Below are 21,023 nucleotides of genomic sequence, written 5' to 3' on the forward strand. Positions count from 1 at the left end.
GCCTCACTATGTAACCTTGACTAGTCTGAAACTCACTATGTAGACCAGGATGACTCAAACGCATGGGTGATTCTCCTGTCTTTCCCTCTTGAGTGCTGGGATTACCCTTGGGATACCCCTGGCTGCATATACTGCTTTAAAGATGAAGTCTAACTCTGTAGTCAGGCATGATTCTCCTACTTCAGATTCCCATCATGCCTAGGGAAATTCTGATACCTGAGTGAATCAGTTTTTCTAATGACTAATGCACGACATTTCATTCAAATTCCAAGAATTTAAGCAAGATGTGGTGGCATACGCCTGTAACTTCAGCACTTGGAAAGTAGAGCCAATAGCACCAAGAGTTCAAGGCCAGCATCAGCTACATAGTGAATTCAAGGCCAACATAGGCTATATAAAAGCTTGCCTCAAAAACACCACCACACAACACACACACACAAAACGACCCCCTCCTAAAAAAACAGCAAAAAGAAACCACCAACTAAAACAATTCTAGAAAATGACAATGAATTTTCATGCAAGAACACAAAAACCTCACTAGCAGTTGCTGGTTTCCCACTTCAGACTGCACTTAAGGACTGGCTGCTGCTTTCCTGCCTGAGCCGTGCCCTCTCCCCACCGACTTTCACCTCCTTCATCCTTCCCAAGCACTTAGCTTTACCCCTCTCAGTCTTCCTTCTGGTATTTTATGCTCTACCTACATTTACATTTACTTATATGTACAGATATTTAAGTATATTATAACTTATACACATATACACTTATACATTTCAGGCTAGAATCTGCATATAAAAGAATATTCAGTTTCTGTCTAAGTTTGGGTCACCTTCCTTAATGCTATACTTTCCAGATACGTCCATTTCCTTGAAAATTCCATAATTTCACCTTTCTTTACATCTGAGTAAAATTCCAGTGTGTGTGTGTGTGTGCGTGTGTGTGTGCGTGTGTGTGTGCGCGTGTACCACAGTTTCATTATCCATTCACTTGCTGATAGACATACAGGATGATTCTACTTCCTTGCTGTCATGAATAGAACAGCAATGAACATGGATGGACATACAAGTGTCTCTGTGGTCAGACACGAAGTTCTTTGGCTGTATACCCAGGGGTCACAGAGCAGCTCTGCAACTTCTGGGAAACCTCCGTACTGATCCACATAATGGCTGCACTAGTTTATCCTCCCATTAGGCATGAATAAGGATTCTTCTTACCCCAACAACCTCACTAGTATTAACTGTCAGTTGTTCAATGTTGAAGTTGAAGGAAAGTCCACAATTCCTTAAAAAGGCTTTTAAACTTCTTCATATCTGAATAATATTTTTAGGTATTTTAAAACAGAAGTGGGCCGAGCAGTGGTGGTGCAGGCCTTTAATCCCAGCACTTGGGAGGCAGAGACAGGCAGATTTCTGAGTTCCAGGCCAGTCTGGTCTACAGAGTGAGGTCTAGGACAGCCAGGGCTACACAGAGAAACCCTGTCTCAAAAAACAAACAAAAATAAAATAAAATATAAAAAGAGAAGTGGATGTGAGAATCCAAATAGTTTACTAAACTAGAGATTATACCTAGGTAAATACAAGTAGGTTTACCCATTTTTTAAAACACTATGTGATCCCACAACTCCACTGCTGGGTGTGTATCCAAAGGGATGAATTCAGTATGTGGAGAAGACATCGGCATCTCAGGCTCACTACCTGATGCATAAGAGTCAAGCAGTGGAGACAACTCAAATGTCCATCAACTGATGAGTAGCTAGGGAAAATCATCCATAAAAAAGAATCCTGTCATTCAGAGATTAATTGAAACTCTTTGTAGGTATTTTTATCAATGTAGAGACACACACAAATTTGAGAATCACTAATAATTGCTTAGTACTCATTATTCAAGGTTACAAGCTCTGGGAATAAGAAAATTCTTCAAGGCTATATATAAGGTAAGTGTTCCAGTTTAGTTCAAATACACCTCTGTGGACTTCAAAAAACATGCATCATTTGCTTCGAGCACACTGTATGCTACCTGCCTGCTAATCCAGCCTACTTCAGTCTAATGGTAATGGTTGCTTACTCACTAACAGATAGTTTTTAGTTAATTTATTAGTGCCATGTGTGTGCACAGGCCATGTATGGGTGTAGGCATGTGTGTGGAGGTTCAGAGTGTAAGTCTGTGGAGTTGCTGCTCTCCTCCACCTTTATGTGGTTCTGGAGTCTGAACTCAGGTGCTGAGGCTTATACAGTAAGATTTTTACTCACCAAACAATCTCACCAGCCCTACTTATCAACGTTTATTTATGGTATGAACAATCAAGTCAAGAGGAAACTAGATGTGTCATATGGTTTGCCTCCACAGACTTTCCCTGCGGATACAGTATATACTTTTTCCATGAAGTGCTTACATGATGCTTCAAATAGCATTAAAGTCATACTACTGTCAAAAATATTTTAAATACAAGCCATCAAGTTTGGACCACTTAACAAATAGATAAACTTACGTTGCCTGGATGTTGATGAAGATTGGTTTCCAAAGTCTGATTTCTGAATGTTGTTATCTAAAATAAAAAGTAATTTCAAAAGACCATCAATTTTATATTTTATTTGCTCACATATTTTCATTACAGAAAAGAAAATGTAGACTTCAAGCAGAGGTAGTAGGTGAGGCAGAATAATCTGAATGCCTGCTTCACTGAAGGCTCCTCACAGTTACTCACAGCCACACTAATATAGTACAGAGGGAACATTTAACACTCAGTGTTGAGAGAAAGCCTTGCAGCTCATTTATTAGGAATGCTAACCCTGGAACAAAGAAAACACAGACACCGTAACAGAAGCAGGAAATCATCTGGAAAACGGCTACTTACAAAGTGCTACCTGTGAAGATATTGTAAGGAAGAGGGAAATGTAGATTATGGATTACTAAATTACATGGAATAAGATATTTCCATACAAAATTCAATCTTAAATCGTCATTATTTTCTATCTTAGAATGACTGAAATAGTTCCTCTATGAATTCTGACCGTTTACATTCTTAATTTTCAAAAAATCTTATTAAAACAAAACAAAAAACTTGTGTCAAGAGACAGAGAGGCCCAACAATTTCACTGATATGTTCTCCATTTGCTGTTATATCCATCCACCACTTGCCTGCAGTAACTTTGGTATAGACAACTTCTGAATAGATAAATGACCTTCCTTGTTTTTATTAACAGCTTCTGCTTGAGAAACACTAGACTAGACCACAGTAATAAAGTTAGCACTGCTAAGATACAGAAATTGCCTTAAGTCATATGACCAGAAAACAAACAAAATTGAAACAGACATTCAACAAACAAGCAGGAAAAAGTGATACCATGCTAACTCTAAGAGCTGATTTTCTCAGTGACCAATTCTGCTCATGAAACTTTACTAGAAACATTAAAATTATACCATAAGTTACATTGCACTATTAAAAATCAAGCACAAAAAAAGCCCCCAGTACATCAGATGTCCATCTTAAAGCCCTTAGTACGGTTGCAAAGATCAAATGGGATACAGCACTTCTGTGATGTTCTACTTTTTATGATGAACATGACTAGTAAGTATTAAATATGTGTCGCATACACTACATATGTAATCCACAGATCACAAACATACTTTTAAGTGTGTTATGTATGAACTGTTGAGGAATTCTCTCTCTTACTAAAGTCACTAGAAGCAGTAAGGAAGTGTGAAAATCTATATAGAGATTTTCAAGCCCAAAGACTACAGCAGCAGTCACTCCATAAAAGTCAAGAGTGCAGGGCCATGAATCTGCCACAGTTATTGATTTGTACATATTATAAGTAAGCATTAACAATTATGCGATGAAAGTTAAAAAGTTGTGTTTAACATAAAAGATGCATCATAGTAACTGAGCTAAAGCCACAAGTGTCTCTAAAGGTAAGAAAGCTTAAAGTGCAGGAAGTTTTGAATTAGCAAGTGGAGGAGCTGGAGTTTAAAACCCAGGAATTAAAATGTTTCAAAGATTTCTCTAGACACATTTTAACTACTTTATCACAAGAATGGAAAGAAGTACAGATGGTGACTGTATCTTAGCCATAAGGTTAGGACTGTAGATTGAACCTGACTTGGGACCATATCCAGGGAACTGGTGCTAACCTGAGATGACAAGAGGAAATCAAAGTTCCAGGTTCTAGAATATCCACATTTAAAAACACCCGACCACAGCAAGCAGAAATACATAACTGAGAGAATGATATGAAACTTAGAATGCTAAGAAAAATATGAGAGAGAACAGCCCAGGCATGACGGTGTACACCTAGGATGAAGCACTCGAGAGGTAGTGGCACGAAGACAAGGAGAAGTCCAGAGCTGGCTATGTGAGACCCTGTCCAAAAACCGAAACAGCAGCAAACAAAAACTAAACAAAACATCCAGGACAAAAGTTTAAAAACTATCTCGGATTGAAGAGTAATTATGTAAAGGCTGTTACAAAATCACCATGGGTGTCTTTCACTGTTACAAATATTTTCATCCATTTCATTCTTCTATACAAAACAAAACTTTGTTAATAGACTAATAATCGTTCTTTCCTTGGTCTAAATATGTAGCCTAGGCTGTCTTCAAACCTCCTGCTTAGGCAGCCCGATTACAGGTGTGCACCACTATGCACAACTTGATGCATGCATATTTCTTGTATGCTGTTTTTCTACAAAACAAAGTTTAGTACAATACCTAGATAAGGTAGTTACAAGTATTTAAATCATAATAAATATACTAGTGTAAGATGAAGTAGGAATGCAAACATAAAATTCTAAAACGTTAACTACAAATCTGGTGTCAAAAAAAAATGCTAAGCCGGTCATGGCGACTTCATTTCAGGCCAGCCAGGGCTATACAGTAAGACCCTCTCTCACAAATACTAGTTGCAGCAGCACTGCTACATCTCAAACATGTTCAACATAATTTTTTTTCCTTTTGCAATGAGCAGTGTCTTCAAGAAAAATCAAACGGGTTTTGAGAGATATCACTGAGGTAAAGATAGCAGGGACTGCTCTTCTAGAGGACCAGAGTTCAAATCTCACATCAGGTAGCTTATCACTCTAGCCCCACGGGATCTGTCACCCTCTTCTAACCTCTGAAGGTACTATACTCGTGTACAAATATAGCACACACACTTCAGTCTCAAGCTGAAGTGACAGTTCAGCAATTAAGCGTACTTGGTAGTTTTATAGAGGACTTGAGTTCAGTCCTGAGACCTATTGCCTATAACCCCAGTGCCAAGAGAACCAAAGCCCTCTCCTGGCTCATGGACAGGCGCGCGCGCGCGCGCGCACGCACACACACACACACACACACACACACACACACACACACACAAAATAATTGAAACAAAATTTAATCTAAAAGTTTTAAAATCTTCTGATACTAATGTGTACAAACTTTTTTCTTTTCTATTTATTTCCTTGAACACAATATTACAAATTAAGAAATAACCCAAGAAGCTCTGAATTTTTCATTATACAAACTTAATTACTGCATTTTTTACTTTCAAGTGCTACCTCTTAGGTTTTAATTTTCAATTGGGTGTTGGCACACACCTTTAACCTCAGGAGGTAGAGGCAGGAGGATCTGAGTTAAGGTCAGCTTGGTCTACATAGTGAGTGCCAGGACAGCAAGGACCACATAGAGAGATGCTGTCTCTCAAATTTAATAGGACAGAATAAACATTTCATTTTTTATTCTGGTTAGACATAATTCTAGTAATCTGAATAATTAGTATTTGGTTTCCTAAGAGGCAATGAAGAACAAATTCTAAAAAGAAATGGTCTAGTATCAGGTATATAAACATTAAAAAGTAACAGCTAACAGTAAGGCAAGAGGAAAGGGCATTTTTGTTTTAGGCAGCTAAATAGCTCATTTAAGAATGGAGTACATACAGCCTCTGCTAATGAAAAGTGAATTGTAATCATTAGAGAATACCACAATCTTTAAAATGTCAGTCCTTCCATGAGCAACAGATAAATGTGACAGTTTTATATAGTCTAAATAAACAGGGACAAGAGGTACTGTGGTTGGATAGGAAAAAGGGGACAGAATTTCCTGTGATGGCACACACCTGCCTATAACCCCAGCACTTGAGCAGCTGAGGCTAAATGAGGGCACTCTAGGCAATGTGTCCACATAGTGAAACACTGTCTCAAGCCCCAAACAAACGCTGCGCTGTGGGAGGGTGAAGAGAGAAGCACCATGCAAGGCAGAAAACAATGGACAGTTTCACACAGCCAATACAGACATAATCAATAATGGACCTGACGATTCCCTCGTTTGTGTTCATCTTGGTGACTGAGCCGCCCAGTGTTTTATGTATGCTGGCCAAATGCCCTACCACTTAGCTACATCTTCAGCACTAATGAGGATGTATTTCTACAGAATGACAGACTGAGTTCAGAGCATGGTCATTTTGTCACAAATTTACAGGTTTTTTAAAAAGATTTATTTATTAATTTTATGTATATGAGTACAATGTCACTGTCTTTAGACACACCAGAAGAGGGCATCAGCCCAACAGATATTTCTACCATTCAGTGACATTTACTCTACCATAAACATAATCATGAAAATACTATCTGTAAATTTTCAGCCTTTATGACATGAAATAAGGGGCAAAGAAGGTTGCAGTAGAGTGCTTATCTATATGGAGTCCACTAAAACACCCCCCCATCCCCCCCCCCCCCCCCACACAGCCCTGAAGTTATTAAGAGTGCAGCTTCACTTTCCTGCACAGCTGCTAGCTTCTGAGGCTTGGGGACGCCATCCACTGGTTTTCTCATGCCACGTTCTTCACTGCACTGGCTGCACTGGCAACCTCGTCTAGCAGCCTGAGCTGACTGTTAGGACTTACCTGAAGAGCTCAGTATATGGAATGTTAGACAGTCAACAAAGTACAGCAGGAAAGTGAGGGATCTACTTACATGCCATTCTAGCCCGCATTCTTATAGCTTGGTTAACCCACTCCTGAGGGTTTTTCTGACATCCTGAGGCTGAAGCAAAAACATAATAAACATATCATTTTATATACTTTCTAAATTGATATCAAAGTTCAACATATATAATGAATAAAACAGAAAAGGAGAAAGCAAGGAGGAACACATCAAATGTAAAAGCCTCTCGGATCAGACTAGTGACGACAACAAAAGCCTTTCCTCAGACAGAAATAATCGCTCACCAGACCAAACTATGTTGTACATCTTTACTCTGATTTAACACTTGAGTTCAAAACTATTCCACTGGATTCTAATTACATTTAAAAAGAAAAGTTGGGCAATTACCCTCCAAGTAGATCACTAAGCTCTGAATAGAGTACCACATCAGAGTAATGATTACATACATGACCACTGTATGATGGACTTAAAAAGCGGAGGTGAAATGATTTAAAATCAAATCACACTTGGTTTAAAACCAATCACATTTGGTTTCTTGAGACAGGGTTTCTCTGTGTAGCCCTGGCTGTCCTAGACCTCACTCTGTAGATCAGGCTAGTCTCAAAACCCTCCTGTCTTTGCTGGAATTAAAGGTGTGTGTCACCAAGTTTGGCCATGTTAGAACTTTTTATTGGTTGAACAAGGCAGGAAGAGGGCTGACTGAAATAGAGAAGAGATTATCGAGCACTTACTCAGCAGTGAAGGCTGATTCTCATGAGCTGGGAAGTCCTGACCTAGAACAGAGAAAAGGAGTGAAGTTAGACAACACTGGGAACAAAGACAAAATGACCTAACAGTCATTTCACTTATAAAACAGATAAAAGAAACCAAATCCAACCCTCTGACCAGTCAAACATACAATAAGTATGTGTTTTTTCCCTTAAAAGAAGATTTTTGTGTGTATGTTTATGTGCTGAGTGCTGGTGCCTGCAGAAGCAGAAGGTTGGATCTTCTGAAGGTGGAGTCACAGGTGTTCTGAGCTGTCCACCATGATGCTCAGATTGGAACTCCGTCCTCTGCAAGCACACTTAGCCAATGAGCCATCTTCCCACAGTGTTTCCCTTTTTCTAAAGTAGAACTACTTAGAACTGGACAATGACAACCAGCTCTAGGATCACTGCTCTGAAATGGCTGTGCTGAAGATGTGGCAGAATTCTCCCTTTGTGTATGCAAGGCTTCCATTCTCAGCACAGCAAGGAAAAGAAAAGCCCACTGACCAACTAACCTGGCTGTGGGGGTCTGAATGAGGTGTCTGCCATAAGCCTCAGGGCAACAGTTAATACTTGGTCCCCAGTTGGCAGCACTCAATGGGGAGGTTTAGAGGGCATGGCTTTGTTGGAGAAGATGTGTCACTGGGGGTAGAGGTTTTGAACTTTTGTGTGTCCTCACGGCCTCCTGCTTGCAGTCTGAGACATGAGCTCCCAGCTATTCCCGCTGCCATGCCTTCACTCTGACATCATGGATTTTAACCCTGTGAACTGTAAACCTGAATAAACTCTTCCTTCTAAAACAGTGGTTTTCAACTGTGGATTGTGACACCCTCTTCCCCCACCCCGGGATCTATATAAGATATTCTGCATATCAGATATTTACATTATGATTCATAACAGTAGCAAAATTATAGTTATGAAGTAGCAAGATAATTTTATGATTGGGCGTCATAGCATTAAGAGGTTGAGAGCCACCATTCTAAAAGTTGTCTTGGTCGTGGGTGTTTATTATAGAAAAATAGCAATGAAACAGGTTAAATGTATTCTATGTGTCAAGTGCAACTATTTAATTCTTATACCTCATGTGATATCAACTATTATTCTTTAAAAATAATAAGAGGAAAACCAGAAATTGATTATTTCAAGATTACATATCTAAAAGTAATGGAATTAGGAAACAAATCTAGGCCATGCAGTGGTGGCGCACGCCTTTAATCCCAGCACTTGGGAGGCAGAAGCAGGCAGATTTCTGAGTTCCAGGCCAGCCTGGTCTACAAAGTGAGTTCCAGGACAGCCAGAGCTACACAGAGAAACCCTATCTCAAAAAAAAAACAAAAACAAAAAACAAAAAACAAAAAACAAAACAAAACAAAACTCCCAAACAAATAAACAAAAAAAAAAAATCCAAAAAACCAAATATAGGTAGTAGTAACTACAAACTGCAATATAGAATAGTATCTATCATATATGCAAACCTGTGGGTACTGCAAAGTCGTGGAGCAAAGGATAAAGTGATGCAATGGGAACTAGGTAAATGTCAAAATCTGGCTTGAAAAGCTAAGTTATCCACTGAGGATGAAACATATTGGTATTTACATAAATTTATTTTGACCAGAAATGCAACCAATATATGCTTGTACTAGCTAGTTTTAAGTCAACCTAATACAAGCTAGGGGTTAACTGAGAGGAGGAAGCCCCAATTGAGAAAATGCCTCCATAAAAACTGGCTATAGACGATCTTGTAAGGCATTTTTCTAATTAGTGATTTATGGGGGAGGGCCCAGCCCACTGTGGTGGTGCCATCCTTGGGCTGGTGGTCCTGGGTTCATAAGAAAACAGGATGAACAAGCCATGAGGAACAAGCCAGTAAGCAGCATCCCTCCATAACCTGTACCCTAACCCTAACCCCATAGCTCCTGCCTCCACGTCCCTGCCTTGGCTTCTTCCCTCAATGTGCTGTGACTCTGGATATGTAAGCCAAATAAGTCCTTTCCTCCCCACGTTTCTTTTGGTTGTGTCTCATTACAGCAATAGTATCCCAACAAGAATGGACTTATTTAAAACAACATCCTTTAAAAAACAAAAACAAAAAACAACAATAACAACAAAAAAATGGATACAGAGCCAGACCTGGAGGCACAGGTCTATAATCCCAACTACTTAGGAGACTGAGACAAGAAGACTGCAGGGTTAAAGCTTGCTAGGGCAATTCAGTATGACCCTGTCTCAAAACAAAAAGTAAAAAGGGGTGTATGTGTGAAAATAATGGACATGTACATACATACATACATACATACATACACACACACACACACACACACACTCTCACTCTCTCTCATCTCAAATACTAAAAAAATACTTTAGAAAATATGTTTGCATCTAATAATATACCTCATGTAAACAGATTTTCTTTTTATCGACACATAACAAAATATGGCAACTTAGATTCAATAAAATATTTTCAAAACGGAAATGGCTCAAATCTTGAAATTTAATTTAAAAATAGAAAAAGAAGAAAACACAATTATTTTGCTTAACCTAAGGGACATATATTCTTTACAGATTATCCACAATAGAAAACAGTAACATTAAGATAACTGTTGAATGCTGGGCAGTGGTGGCGCACACCTCTACTCCCAGCACTTGGGAGGCAAAGGCAGGTGGATTTTTGAATTCGAGGCAAGCCTGGTCTACAGAGTGAGTTCCAGGACAGCCAGGACTACACAGAGAAACCCTGTCTCAAAAAAACAAAACAAAAAAAAAACAAAAAACAAAAAACAAAAAAAAAAAAGAAAGAAAGAAAGAAAGAAAGAAAGAAAGAAAGAAAGAAAAAAGAAAAACTATTGAATTGGAGTATAGCAAAGTTATATAATGTTTGCCTAAAAAGTACTAAAAAACCTGGTTCAACTCTTAGTACCCCTAAAAAAATCAAAACCAAATGTTATTAATGATCATTGTCACCTTCATCTTAAAACACTACTTCTAGTATTTTATATTCTGTCATCTCAACAACAAAGATGAAAAATTACAAAGCTCTAAGACTCACTATCAGTGAACAAACTAAAAACAACCAACAACCTAATAGTATAAGCAAAGACATAATACAAACAGAAAGTACAGGGCTGGTCTTCTCACAGGCAGACCTAGAAACTTGTACTACTTACTGTGTGGTAACCCCCATGGTGATTCTGGATGATGACCAGCTGCTTGGGCAGCTTCATCTGAAAAACAAAAAAGTAATTGAAGCCATCACTTTCCAGTGCTCATTTTATGAGAGAAAAATGAGTAGTGAAAACAGTGAGACAGATACATTACAGGCAATAACCTGAAGTGCATGACTTGCTTTTAAAACCTTCTCAGCCTGCAAATTGTACCACGCATATCTTCTTTTACATGCAAGGAGGAAAGGATCAAGCTGGACTGGAGGTGTACAAGACAGCAGAAGACTGAGCCCTCCGACGTTCCATCACAGATGGGGGAGGGGCTCAGGACACTACCTTGCAGGAGGACCTAACAGGCAGTTAACAGTTGCTGGGGAAGGGCAGTCACATCCTCAGTGGTGTAGCCACTGGTAAGTTACCCTTGACCAAATAATAACCTCCCATCCCCCTCTACTCGTTCAAGCAGCCCTAATTAAAGGAAAGTGGGGGCACAGACTATAAACCAAGTAGAAAGGGGATTTGTTGGCGAAAAGTTTAGCAGAAGGCAGAAGGGACATGGAAGAGGGTAATGGGGAAATATGTTTAATCATTTCCTACAATTTAATTGTGAAAGAATAAAAATATTCAATGTTTTAAGAAGGATGAGGGATGTGAGAGGGAAACAGGGGTAGCTAAGAACAAAGTGTGAAGATGTATATGTGTGAAAATACAAAAACAAAAAACCTGTATATGCTAGCAGATAAAAACAAGACCAGCAAACTGGCGATGGAAACTGGGCACCATGGTGCATGCCTTTAATGCCAGCACTACTGTGGACAGGGTGGGCCTGAAGCAGGAGGTCAATAATGTAAGGTTAGCCTGTGCTATACAGGACACCTTCTCTAACAAAATAAAATAATACATGAATAAAGCCCCCTCCCCTAACAAAAAAAGAATGGAGGGAAAATAAGGGAAGGGAATATACAAAATGCCAAATGCCTATAAGCCAGCTTTTAAGCTTTACATTTTCCCCCACTGTGGTCCTGGGAACCAATCAGGGCTTCCCACCCAAATGTGAGGCAAATACTCGACCAGCAAGGTCTGTCCTCACCCCACTTACTTAAGTTTGAGACAAGTCTTACTATATAGCCCCAACTGGCCTGGAACTTGCTCTCTAAAGCAGACTGGCTTGGAACTTGCAGAGATCTACTTGCCTCTGCCTCTCAAGTGAGTGCTGGGATTAAAAGTGTGCGCCACCACACTCTACCTCACAAGCTTATCTCTAACGAGAAAAGTGCTGATGTAAATCATGAGAAGTACAGACATTTCCATGAGGCGGTATTTTTGTGGGATTAAAAGGGTTACCTATTTATGGAGTTTACAAATTAGTCTAGCGTCTTCTTAAGCTTTAAGTTTCTCTATCCAATCAACTCTTTAAGGCAAGTTCACCTGCACAACTACAGACTGCCATTCTTAAACAACAAAATCCCCTGTGATATCTAACACGGATATGACTCTGACTTAAAGACAAAGTAGTTATCTAACACTACTAAAAGTCCCGAAAACTGAGCAATACTTCTAAGACTGCTGAGTACCAATGTGATCAATTCTCAAAATTCAAAACCAGCAAGTAATTCTTGAGCATAAAAATATCTTTCCATAAATGCTCAAGCCAACTATAAGTGCTCTATTCAGCTACCTGTCACATTGGCACAATGGAAAGAGTAATTATAATAGACTAAGAATATAACTCTAAAAGTGATTTGTAAAAATGTTTAAAGGCTTAAAAATTAAAACTATATTTTAACTACAAGATAGCTCTGTGAGAAGAGTCACACACATATAAAGCAACATTACCTCTAGACTCAAGAGACTCCCTGGATCTGACCCTGAGAGTGACATCACTGTAAGAGCTCTCCAGATCATCTTCGGTTTCTCCTACAAGAAGGCAGACAATGCACAGTACAGTCTTTATGCTCATGTTCAAAAGTTCCAACTCAGCACAGGCTGATGCCACAGTGTAGCTCCTGAGTGTCCAACTCAGCACAGGCCGATGCTACAGTGTAGCTCCCGAGTGTCCAACTCAGTACAGGCCAATGCTACAGTGTAGCTCCTGAGTGTCCAACTCAGCACAGGTCAATGCTACAGTGTAGCTCCTGAGTGTCCAACTCAGCACAGGCCAATGCTACAGTGTAGCTCCCGAGTGTCCAACTCAGCACAGGCCGATGCTACAGTGTAGCTCCCGAGTGCCCAGGACATAGCTGCTGCTTACTAGGTTCCTATTTGGAATAACAAAGTTCTAAATGAGCTACAGTTGAGCTCCTGTATTTGGTTTTCTTTCAGTCACCTAATTATTACTTCCTAAACAAATAATATCAAAAACCATACACAGAGGCTTTAATGTAGAGTCCAAAATGAACAGATTAATCAGGAAAATTTTTGGCTTATGGGAAGAAACTACAAGTAAACTGACTATAATTTGAGACATGACTAATGTCGGCCAGCTGATGAAGTTTTCCATGGATAATGAACACATATTCACAAACATTTCAATATCCAAATGACTAATTTCAAATATACTGGTTTAAAAATGAACTAAATTTATGCTTATATTTTCATAAACTAGTCATAAGAATTTCAAAGTGATGGTTTTAATATCACAAAGATTGACATATGCTAAAAGTGTCAAGTATTAGCTTTCCTTACACCTGAACAGCTAAAGATGCTTAAAAGGATGTAAGGGCTTCCCTCATCCGTTCTATCCAAATGTATCCTGCTTTATCATAATGTGCACTGGTGTGGTTTTGTCTTGTTTTAAGAAAAATACTTTTCTGATTGTCTCTCTTAAATACCCAGCAAAGTTGCTTCTAATATAAAGAAAATGTATGACACGACAGTTGAAAAGAAATTACCTTCTTCAAAGAAATTGACCTGTTGGACAACGGTAGCTTCTAGAAGAGAAAGACATAAAAATATTTAACATCAAAAATTAAAGCTTAGAAATAATAAAAAAAGAGCATGTGACTAAGGAAAATCAACACAAAATACAAAAGGAAATGTTTTTTCTATAAGATGACTAAAACTCTATCATTTCCCTCAGAAATAAATCTGAAATAAACTCGTGTTACGAACAAATGCTTTTATTAAAATTTTAAATGTGTATTTGTGTCTGTCATGTGTGTGCAGAAACTATGAGTTGTTGGTCCCCTGGAGTTGGAGTAACAGACAGTTATTAAGACATGAACATGGGTGTTAGGACTCAGGTCTTCTGTAAGAGCAGTGAGCAATTTAACCATTGAGCCTTATCTCCAGCCCCAGATAAAAGGCATTTACTTAATTTTTTTGTGACAGGGTCTTTCTATTTACCCCTGACTAACCTAGAACTCACTATGTAGTCCAAATTAGCCTTGAACTCTCAACGATCTACCTGCTTCTTGTCTCCAAAGCACAGGATTAAAGGTGTATGCCACCATGTTAAGTTTTTATAAAACATGTACTTTAAAAAAAATGCCTGCAGAGGCCAGAAGAGGGCATGAAAGCCCCCACAGTTGAGGCTGTGAGCTGCCTGCCATGGTGCTGAAGTGAACTCTGGTCTCCTACAAGAGCAAGCACTCTTCAAAACCAATCCCTCTAGTTCCAGGGCTTTAATTTTTTTTTGTTTTGTTTTGGTTTTTTGAGGCAGAATTTTAGACAGCCCAGGATAACCTCAAATTTACTATGTAGTCCAGGTTAGCTTCAAATGTCTCATCCTACCATAAATCTATCTCTTGAATGCTGGTATTGCGGGTGTGTAAAACTATACCTGGCTAAAGACAAAATTTATTTTTTCCTTTTACAGGCCTGTTGGTACTCTAAACATAACTTGTGTGCAGAAAACATTAAATTGTACATTGACAAACATTCTAGGTTCCTACAGGTCCCACAGGTTTACACATTCCAACTCTCCCATTTACCAGACTCTCTCTACTTCCTTCAAGCCTAACAAGCTAATGGAGCAAAAAGGTCCTTAGTGCACTGGTGTGAGGAAGCATGAACAGAAAAAACAAATTCCCTTTTTTAGTTCTAGCAGGTGATTTACATCATTGTTCTTCAAGAATGAGGAAGTTAAAGACAATCAAACATATTAATCAAACTCTAAGACTCAGGGGTTTCACACGGGCTTTTTTAAAAAAGGGCATCAAATCCCATTACAGATGGTCATGAGCCACCATGTGGTTGCTGGGAATTGAACTCAGGACCTCTGGAAGAGCAGTCAGTGCTCTTGATCACCGAGCCACCTCTTCAGCCCCTCACATGGGCTTTTAAGGTGCTTCTATTCTCTCATTCTCTCATCTTTTCCCTCCTTCCTTCCCTCCCTCCCTCCCCTTCAAAATGGTTTCACTGTGTATCCCTGGCTATTCTGGAACTCACTCTGTAGACCAGACTGCAGCAGACTCAAAGAGGTGCCTGCCTCTGCCTCCCAAGTGCTGGGATTAAAAGGGCACACCTCTACCGCCCAGCAGCCTGTCTTTTTCAATAATGGAAGTTAGACCCAAATATAAGCATAACTAGGCAAAAATACTGAAAATTGTAGAGGAGTAGGATCACTTAAGACTTTATAGAACTGGGGGGAATATTTCTTTTCAACTTTTGTCTCCCTCTGCTTTTTAAAGGGCATAAAAGCTTTCAGTCTCCCAACAGTGTTTTCTGCCAAACCTAAACAAAGTCAACTGAAAGCCACAAGGAGACCCACCCCCCCACCCATGAAACAGTGGTTATGGTAGGAGGCTGAAAACACAAAGCTTGCAGACTAGCCAACTGTTTTTCTTTCCTTTGTTATGGTGTTGAAGACTGAACCTAAAGTACATGGCTAGTCAAAGCACTCTACAGATGAGTTAACCTGCACTCTGCCTCAAGTTCCCAAACCAGACCCGATCTAGAAAGTAACCACGGGCTCCTGCAATACTTCCTGTAGCCAGTGAGGTTCATTTCCTAACAGCCCAAGTGGACTTGTCTGTCTGTAAGTTTCTTTTTGCTCTTTCCCGTGACATATACATCTTGAATTGTTAACAGTTGTAATTCTCCAATAAACTTTGTTTTTGGGAGTTGATTTTCATGTTACTCATTTTTGGCTGAAAGGTGGAAGTTATGATTTCAGAACACGATTCTAAACATATTATGAATTTGGAATTTTTTCACATCAATTTAATTAGGTTAGTATAATATTAGTCAAAGTTTAAAGTTCTACTGAAAATAGTGGAAGTTATAAATCAATATCTAAAATATACCTGTCAACATTTCTGCTAGAAAACAGAAAACCAACCACGCTGAGAAACTTGCCAATAGCATCCCACTTCTCTCAGATGGCTAAGCTAGTACAGAACATACTGTTTTAGACTAGGTGTCCCAGGATTGCTTCTTCATTTTCTTTTTTAAAGAAGTAAAATGCAAAGTTGTTGGTATGGTGCTGCACAACCAGGATTCCAGCATTCAGGAGTGGCTCAGGCAGGGCTGTGGTGGCACACGCCTTTAATCCCAGCACTTGGGAGGCAGAGGCAAGTGTATTTCTGAGTTCGAGGCCAGCCTGGTCTACAGAGTGAGTTCCAGGACAGCCAGGGCTATACAGAGAAACCCTGTCTCGAAAAACCAAAAATAAAAAAAAAAATTAAAAAAAAAAAAAAGGAGTGGCTCAGGCAGGAGAATCCCAGTGAGTTTGAGCCAGCCTATGCTATACAGTAAGACTCCAGCTCAAAACAGTCTCTCTCCCTCTCCTTCTCCCTCCAATGATTTTTACGTTGTTTTTTCTTTTTCACTACCTAATGTATTCCTGAGATACAGAAAAGAAAAAAAGAAAAAAAAAAAAAAAAACAAAAACAAAAAAAACCTTATAGCTCTTTGTGGTCCTAGCATTTATTTAGGTCAGTCATTGACATAGGAAGTGGTTAAAAAGAAGTTTGTTCAAACATAGCAACGTAAGAAAAACAGTCTGAGACTAGTTCTTACAAATCAGAATCCATACAAGGTTTTAAGCATGCTGTCTTGCATCTATTACCTACCTACCTATCTATCTATCTATCTATCTATCTATCTATCTATCTATCTATCTATCTTTGGAGACAGGGTCACAGGGCCTTGTTGCACACCTACTCTGGTCCTTCTGTATCGAGCCTATGAAGTGATCAGACTATAGGTGTGTGCCTGGCTCATTTTCATCTTTTTAATGGAAACTACAATATACAGCCTGGGCTAAAGAGACAGCTCAGTGGTTAAGAAAACTGGCTGCTCTTTTAGAGGGCCTGGTTCAGTTCCCAGTTCCTATATGGTGACTCACAACCACAAGTAACTAGTTCCAGGAGAGCTGATGGGCTCTTCTGACTTCCATGTGCACCAGACATCTGTCCATACATGCTGGCAAACACTCATATGCATAAAATAAAAATAATTAAGTCTTAAAAAAAAAAACATAAGACAAAAAACATGACAAATCCACAGCATCTACTCTGCTGATAGAAGTAAAGACTTCCTGCTTTGATGTCACTTCCTTATTATTCAGCTTCCTTCCTTTCTTTTTAAAGACAGTCTTACTTAGTCCAAGCTGCTGGCCTAGAATTCTAATGTAGCTCAGACTGGTTGTGAATTTGTGGCAATCCTGTTTCACACTGCCCCTCCCCACCCCCAAGTGCTAAGATTACAGTCACGTCCCCATGCTAAAGAGAGACTAGAGAATTTAAGAAACTCACATGGAAGTTAGGCATGGTGGCAAGTCTGTAATCCTAGACTTAGAAAGTGGAATTAGGAAGATCATGGATTCACAGTCATTCTCAGCTACACAGTGCTCTTGATGCTAGTCTGGGCTACATACAACTGTCTCAACAAACAACCCCTACCCCAGAAAATCAAAAAAGAAACTCTTGTAAGTAAAAGCATATCTGATAAAGTAAATACTGTAAAGTTCTTAGTATCCAGGCCTAGGTAAAAATAAGTTTAATAGAGAAAGTTGTAACTATGTACCTATAAAGAAAAATTAAAACATTTTTGTCTTAAAATTTAAAACAAATTTCAACCACATCCAACACAGGTTTACGTAAAGCTAAGATGGCTTTGATCTCCTGGTCCCCTTGCCTTTACCTTTCAAGCACTGAGACTTGAGCAGGAACAAATGGGCCCAGTTAAAGCTACAGATTTATTGCTCTATTTTTTCCTCATTTGCATATGTGTGTACAGGCCTGTGCAGCCATCCACATGCACGTGGAGACCAGAGAAAGAGAACGCATGTCTTTGCATTGTTCTCAGCCTTATTCCCATTAGACAAGATTTCCTCCTAAACCTGAATTTGTCATTTCAGCTAGGCTGGTTAGCCAGGGAGCATCCAGATCTACCTGTCTCCAGTACCCACCAGTGGGGGTTACAGGCACTGAGACCACGCCTGTCTTTTATGTAGGTGCTGGGAATTTGAACTCCACATTTCAGGTATGCAAAGTAAGCACGAACCACACCCCCTAGATCCCTAAAACCAGATCTTGAAACCTCATGATCTACATCAAGTGACAGAATGCTTGACAAGCATGTGTCAGGCCATGGTTGAATCCTTAGAACAACACAGAAGTACTTTATTATTATGCATTCTCACATGAATTCAAGTAATAAGACAATTTTAGACAGAATAAAATCTAATTAACTACAGTGGGCCCTCATTCCAGGGACACTGACCCATAAGCTGAGATAATGAACAAAGTAAAATTCTCAAGCCAACCATAAACACACACACACACACACACACACACACACACACACACACACGCATTTTGCTGCTAAGAATCCTCCATAAAAACCTCTAAGATTAAAGACAAACCTCTTTCATTCATTGTAGCATTTCCGTTTGTTTGGTATGTTGAATCTGTAAGAGAGACAGCAAGACAACAATTAGAACGGAAAAGGCAAAGGATCATGTTCCTTACTGCAGCTCTTGGAGATCTTACCATGGTGAAGGGAGCAGCTGAGGTGCAGCACAGACTGGAAAGGACCGGCAGACAGAAAGCAAAGTGAAGGAGACTGCACAGATTAGCTCACTTGCTTCCTGTCACAGTTATGAAACTGACTTAAAGACTTCCAAAGTTTTAGTCCAAAGTTAATGTTGCCGAGGCACATTATATAGCTCCATGCCACAAGTCTTTGTCTTTTATTTGTTTTTCTAATTAATAATATACTGAGAAAACTAAAAAGCCACTGACCTTAATTTGAAAGAATCATGCATGGATAGAAGCTCTGTAGCACCATGAAAGAAATAACCTTTTAAAAACAAGGTGAAGCCTTTTTACACATACGCCAGTATGGAAAGACTTGATACGTGTGAAAAATGAAATGGAAACAAAAGGAGGTCCACAATATTCACTGACCCAAGATTCATGTTTTAAAAAGAGAGCTGGGCAGTAGATACAGCTCTGGTAGAAAGCTTGCCTAGTGTGTGCAAGTCTCTGGGCTCAAGCCTCAGCACTGATGCAGGTGCAATAACTATCTCTGGAGAATAAGCTGACACTGGTCGCTCCTGACGTGAACAAGGTGGACAGAACAACAGATGCAGAAAGACTTACTAATCTCACGCAGCTCAGGCTGGCATTAAACTCCCTGTGTAGCCAAGATGACCACAGTCTCCCAATCCATCCTCCTGTCTCCAGTTATTACAAGTGTGCACCACCTTGCCTAGCTAGGCTTTGAGTCATATGAATACACGTCTCCTCTAGAACACACACTGTATTTATAAGAAAGAGTTAAATCAACACAATCTCTTACCAGGTCTTGGGCTTCTTAATGGGGGTCTGCATAAGTTACTTATAGGGTCTTCACTCATCACTGGTATAGAAAGAAAAAATATGTGAAATATAAGATTTACTATGTAATCATCCTCATCTGGTCGGGAAAGTTTCCCAAACTTTGATTATGGTTGAAAACTAAAGGCAAATTTTCGCTAAGGGACAGCTTCTTGTGAACTACTAACAACAGTAAACTAGAGTGAATTAATTATCTGGTATACAGAATATATGGTCTTGAAGAAACCTGAATTTTTTCACAGTAGACCTTATTGTACAAAAGACAATGAATAGTAAATAAAATACTTCTACATTATTCAAGCAAGTCATGATGGTGTATTATGGGAGGCAGAGGTAGGAGGATCAGGAGTTTGATGTTAGGTTATCCTCTACCACACAGTGGGGTTGAATATCAGCTTAAGACTATGTGAGGCCCTGGCCCCCCAAACCCAAAACTATTAACAACCAAACTGTGGGACTAGAGATGTAGCTTCTCCTCTCCAGTCTGTACTAAGCCCTGGGTTGGATTCTCAGCATGCTAAAGCAGGGTGGGGTGGGGACCAAAATATACACTGTAGCATCAATTTGATTATCTCTTCCATGTGTGGTGAAGTTTAACTTTGCTTTTTTTGTTTTTTGTTTTCTGTTTTTGAGCCTTGTCTGATTTCACAGCACATGCAGGCCTTAGATTGGAGGAACCCTTCTGCCTTGGCTTCTCAAGTGCCAGGATCATAGACATGTGCTATCACACAAAATTTGTGATATATTTTTAGAGTCAACTTACTAAAAGTTAACATATGCTCTTCAACTATTTAATCTTGTATATGTCCAATGGAAAGACTAGCTTTAAATGAAATACTAATGCCAGCCATGCTTCGTTTCAGATGCTCTGAGTTCAAAGCTATAGGGTTTTTAATAAAGCCATTTAAACATGCTGGTTTTAGTCAAGAATATTATGTATAAAAATTCATTTTCTCAGGCCAACGGGATGACTCAGTGGGTAAAGGTACTTGCTGCCAAGTCTGACAATTGGAGTTCAATACCCACAAATCATGTAAGGACAGAGAAGAATGTACTTCACAAGGTTTTCCTCTGACCTCCAAAAGTGTTCAGTGGCACCTACACACAAAGCACAGACACACACACAAAACAAACTTTGGGGAACTAATAAAAATATCTTGTTTCTCTGTTACAGTGATTCTAAGATAATTTTTACTACATTTTAAACATCTCTGAAGTCATATACTATATAATTATGGCATCGTAACATAAATTACCAGGAAACTGGCAGGAAATCTGTTCTCTTCTAGGTGGTACAAGAAGCAATGATGTTGACCCACCTTATGACTGATACCCTGGATTCACAGAAACACAGCACTAAGCTGACAGAACTGAAACTCACTGTGCCAGGGTTTTACCATGCAGAAACAGCCT

General features: G+C 39.3%; 1 protein-coding gene across 2 annotated transcripts in view; it reads right to left on the reverse strand.

The window, feature by feature from the left end:
- Window positions 1-21,023, reverse strand: part of Tor1aip1 (torsin 1A interacting protein 1) — a 30,314-nt gene that overhangs the window by 5,973 nt on the left and 3,318 nt on the right. For both annotated transcript variants that reach the window (XM_034513648.1, XM_076941381.1), the window contains exons 3-10: window positions 19,573-19,632; window positions 18,635-18,679; window positions 13,716-13,754; window positions 12,661-12,741; window positions 10,828-10,884; window positions 7,646-7,687; window positions 6,945-7,013; window positions 2,486-2,542 (exon numbers count right to left, since the gene is read on the reverse strand). In XM_034513648.1, coding sequence (XP_034369539.1) covers window positions 2,486-2,542; window positions 6,945-7,013; window positions 7,646-7,687; window positions 10,828-10,884; window positions 12,661-12,741; window positions 13,716-13,754; window positions 18,635-18,679; window positions 19,573-19,632 — 450 coding nt within the window. The remainder of the gene's footprint in view (window positions 1-2,485; window positions 2,543-6,944; window positions 7,014-7,645; window positions 7,688-10,827; window positions 10,885-12,660; window positions 12,742-13,715; window positions 13,755-18,634; window positions 18,680-19,572; window positions 19,633-21,023) is intronic.

Source organism: Arvicanthis niloticus, chromosome 10, assembly GCF_011762505.2.
Source record: "Arvicanthis niloticus isolate mArvNil1 chromosome 10, mArvNil1.pat.X, whole genome shotgun sequence".
Lineage (NCBI taxonomy): Eukaryota > Metazoa > Chordata > Mammalia > Rodentia > Muridae > Arvicanthis > Arvicanthis niloticus.